Below are 4,179 nucleotides of genomic sequence, written 5' to 3'. Positions count from 1 at the left end.
TTTTTTTGAGACAGGGTCTCACTCTGTTGCCCAGGCTAGAGTGCACTGGCATGATCAGGGCTCACTGCAGCCTTGACTCCCAGGCTCAATAGATCCTCCCACCTCAGCCTCTCGAGTAACTGGGACCACAGGTGAGCACCACCATGCTCCGCTAGTTTTTTATATTTTTTTGTAGAGATGGGGTTTTGCCATATTGCCCAGGCTGGTCTTGAACTCCTGGGCTCAAGCAAGCCACCCACCTTGGCCACCCAAAGTGCTGGATTACAGGCATGAGCCACTGTACCCAGCCAAATTTTTTTTTTCCTTGAGACAGAGTCTTACTCTGTCACCCAGGCTGGAGTGCAGTGGCACCATCTTGGCTCACTGCAACCTCCGCCTCCTGGATTCAAGTGATTCTCCTGCCTCAGCCTCCCAAGTAGCTGGGACTACAGGCACCCATCACCACGCCTGGTTAATTTTTGTATTTTTAGTAGAGACAGGGTTTTGCCATGTTGGCCAGGCTGGTCTCGAACTCCTGGCCTCGAACTCCTGACCTCATAATCTGTCTGACTTGGCCTCCCGAAGTGCTGGGATTACAGGCACGAGCCGCTGCGCCTGGCCCTAGATTTTTATTTTCCACTCTTTTGCCCAGGCTGGTATGCAGCAGCATGATCACAGCTCACTGCATCCTCCACCTCCTGGGCTCAATCCATCCTCCCAGCTCAGCCTCCCAAGTAGCTGGGACCACAGGCGCACACCACCATGACTGGCTAATTAAAAAAAAAAAAATTTTTTTGTAGAGATGGGGATCTCCCTATGTTGCCCAGGCTGGCTACTACACCTGGCCCCCCATTTTTTTTTTTTTTTTTGAGACAGAGTCTGACTCTGTCACCCAGGCTGGAGTACAGCAGCACATCTCAGTTCACTACAACCTCTACCTCGTAGGTTCAAGCTATTCTCCTGCCTCAGCCTCCCTAGTAGCTGGGACTGCAGGCATGTGCCACTATCCCTAGCAAAATTTATATTTTGTGTAGAGACAGGGTTTTGCCATGTTGGCCAGGCTGGTCTCGAACTCCGGACCTCAAGTGATCCACCCACCTTGACCCCAGATATTTTAAACCAGTATTTTCTCTTATCTTACTTCATACTGGAAATGATGTATGTTATTTCCTGCCTTGCACCAGAGCTCATTGTTCTCTCTTGTTTGCCCACACTCCAGCAAATAGCATACTGTAGCTACCATGGCAAGTGACAGAGTTCAACAGACTTGGTCATGAAAATGTAATCAGAATTTATGGCTGATTTCTTTCTTCCCTGACATCATAAAGTTGGGAAACAGTGAGAACAAAAACAAAGACTTTTCCCCAGTTCTTTCTCCTTGGGCTGGTTAGACAACTTTCTCCACTCAGAGGTCATTATTTGGAATTTGTCATTCTTTTCTTTAACTTTTTTTTTTTTTTTTTGGACACAGAGTCTTGCTGTGACACCCAGGCTGAAGTGCAATGGCATGGTCTCGGCTCCCTCCAACCTCCGCCCCCCAGGTTCAAGCCATTCTCCTGCCTCAGCCTCCCAAATAGCTGGGATTACAGGCACGTGCCACCACACTGGGCTAGTTTTTGTAGAGATGGGATTTCACCATGTTGGCCAGGCTGGTCTCGAACTCCTGACCTCAGGTGATCTGCCTGCTTTGGCCTCCCAAAGTGCTGGGATTACAGGCGTGAGCCACTGCATTCGGCCATACTTTCCTTAATTCAGTTCGGTGACATACAACAAATGCATGTTGAAAGCTTATCTTGTGCCAGACACTGTGCCTGGCATTTGTGGTTCAAAGTCAAAACCTTTGTCCTTAAGGAGTTCATAGACTAGAAGAGACGGAATCCTAAACAAATAATATGATATGAGCTAGACTAGAAGTGTGTACAAACTCTAGAGGAAACGTTTAGTTACGCCTGGGGAAATCGGGAAACCTCTTAAAGGAGAACTAGGCCTTCACCAAATGGGGAAGGGGGACAGGGTTCTAACAATATGCAACTGTACTCTGAAAGGATCACAGAGAGACTGTCCTGAGAAAAGGCTTGCTTTCATGTTGAGCAAAGCTAAAGCAAGAGGATTGCATTTTAAATACTTAAAAAGTTAATTTGTTGTTTTCTTTTTCTTTTCTTTTTTTTTTTTTTTTCATTTCTTCTCTCTCATTACTTACTTCTTGAGGGCTTGGTAAGTACCATTTTAAGGTTAAATGTAATACCCTGTAGACTTCTAATTTAAGACTCAGCCTTACCCCTACAAATGATTTGCTAGTTTTGCTTTTTGTTTTTGAGACTCAAGAAAGACAAGGAAGAATCAGTGTTTGAGAATAAGTTGACAAGACTTTACTACCCTGAAGCATTTTTATTAATTGAAATACAGAAACTACTGGTGGCCAACAGTTAAAATAAGGAGTCACTAGTCAGCGAAACTTACAGATACTTTTTTTAAAAAACATTGTTACCTTCCCATCCCCATTATGTGGCTTTTGGATTTTTTTCATTGCCTTAGGCACTTGCCTTTTACTCTTTTGTTTTTGTTTTTGTTTTTTTGAGACAGAGTCTCACCCTATTGCCCAGGCTGGAGTGTAGTGGTGAAAACAAAGCTCACTGCAGCCTCAACCTCCTAGACTCAAGCGATCATCTTGTCCCAGCCTCTTGTGTGACTGGGACCACCATGCCACCACGCCTGGCTAATTTTTTTTTTCTTCGAGACAGGGTCTTGCGAAGCCTTGACCTCTTGGGCTTAAACAATCCTCCCACCTCAGTCACTCAAGTAGCTGGGACTATTGGCATGCACCACCATGCCCAGCTAATTTTTAAAATTTTTTTTGTGGAGGTGAAGTCTCACTATGTTGCCCAGGGTGGTCTTGAACTCCTGGGCTCAAGTGATCCTTTTGCCTTGGCCTCCCAAAGTGCTGCGATTACAGGCATGAGACACCACTCCTGGTGCATTTGATTCTTTTGATTTTGCAGAAGTGGTCTATCGTACATCAAGGGGACTTTGGTGAACCTTAGGAAAGCTGGTTATGAGTTTTAAAGCCTCTCTCCACACCCTTACCCCAGATTCTTTTGCAAAATTTGGCTGCACAGAGTAATCAGGAGTTGTGTTATGGTAACTGGCTGTGGAGCATGGCATGTCTTAATTCCTAGAAGGGTATCTTAGCTGAGATAGGTTGTCTCTACCCTAACTAGACCTTTGGAGGGAAAAAAGGCAGTCTTAACAAAAAGCCTCATTGTATTCATATCCTGTTTCCAATGAGGGACAGATAGTTTCTTAAAGAAAACACCCATTTAACAAATTGCCTAGGATGAAATAATTATTCTTACTTTTGAATCTATCATATGAATTGTGTATTTCATTTGGGTTATTGGAAACATCTTATATTTTATTGGTCATGACTGGCTCGAGCAGATTGTTAATGTGCCCTGAGTTTTCCTTTTCCTGCATAATAGACCCAATTGTTTTCTTGCCTTAGAGTGAGCAGGAAAAACAAGAGCGTCTGGAAACCCAAAGGGAGAAGCAGAAAGAACTGATACTGCAGCTCAAGACCCAGCTAGATGACCTGGAAACGTTTGCCTATCAAGAGGGCAGTTACGACTCGCTGCCACAGTCTGTGGTATTGGAAAGACAGCGGGTGAGCAGACCCCAGAGGCACCTCCACCACTGCCCAAGGTTAACTTGTCCCTTCCAGCATTCACAGGGCATCCTCTCTCAGCTCAGTTCTCCTTTGGCCTTACTGAGAATCCCTCTGCTGGCCCAAATCAAAGGGAAATTTTACTACTATAAGGAACCATTCTTTGCTCATACATGGAAAACACAGGTTCCAAAGTTTTGTAATGTAATAATTGAGCTCTTTCTTTTTGGTGGTTGTAATTAATAATAGAAATAAGAATATGGCCGGGCGCGGTGGCTCAAGCCTGTAATCCCAGCACTTTGGGAGGCCAAGACGGGTGGATCACGAGGTCAGGAGATCGAGACCATCCTGGATAACACGGTGAAACCCCATCTCTACTGAAAATACAAAAAACTAGCCGGGCGAGGTGGCGGGCGCCTGTAGTCCCAGCTACTCCGGAGGCTGAGGCAGGAGAATGGTGTAAACCCGGGAGGCGGAGCTTGCAGTGAGCTGAGATCCAGCCACTGCACTCCAGCCCGGGCGACAGAGCGAGACTCTGT

At 45.6% G+C, this 4,179-nt stretch overlaps 1 protein-coding gene across 1 annotated transcript in view; it reads left to right on the top strand.

Moving 5' to 3' along the window:
• Window positions 1-4,179, top strand: part of RUNDC1 (RUN domain containing 1) — a 25,290-nt gene that overhangs the window by 16,220 nt on the left and 4,891 nt on the right. The window contains exon 3 of the mRNA XM_011999019.1: window positions 3,482-3,640. Within this exon, the coding sequence (XP_011854409.1) occupies window positions 3,482-3,640 (159 nt within the window). The remainder of the gene's footprint in view (window positions 1-3,481; window positions 3,641-4,179) is intronic.

Source organism: Mandrillus leucophaeus, unplaced genomic scaffold, assembly GCF_000951045.1.
Source record: "Mandrillus leucophaeus isolate KB7577 unplaced genomic scaffold, Mleu.le_1.0 Scaffold58, whole genome shotgun sequence".
Taxonomy (NCBI): domain Eukaryota; kingdom Metazoa; phylum Chordata; class Mammalia; order Primates; family Cercopithecidae; genus Mandrillus; species Mandrillus leucophaeus.
Note: the sequence above shows the minus strand (reverse complement) of the source record. Positions and strands in the feature narration are given on the sequence as shown.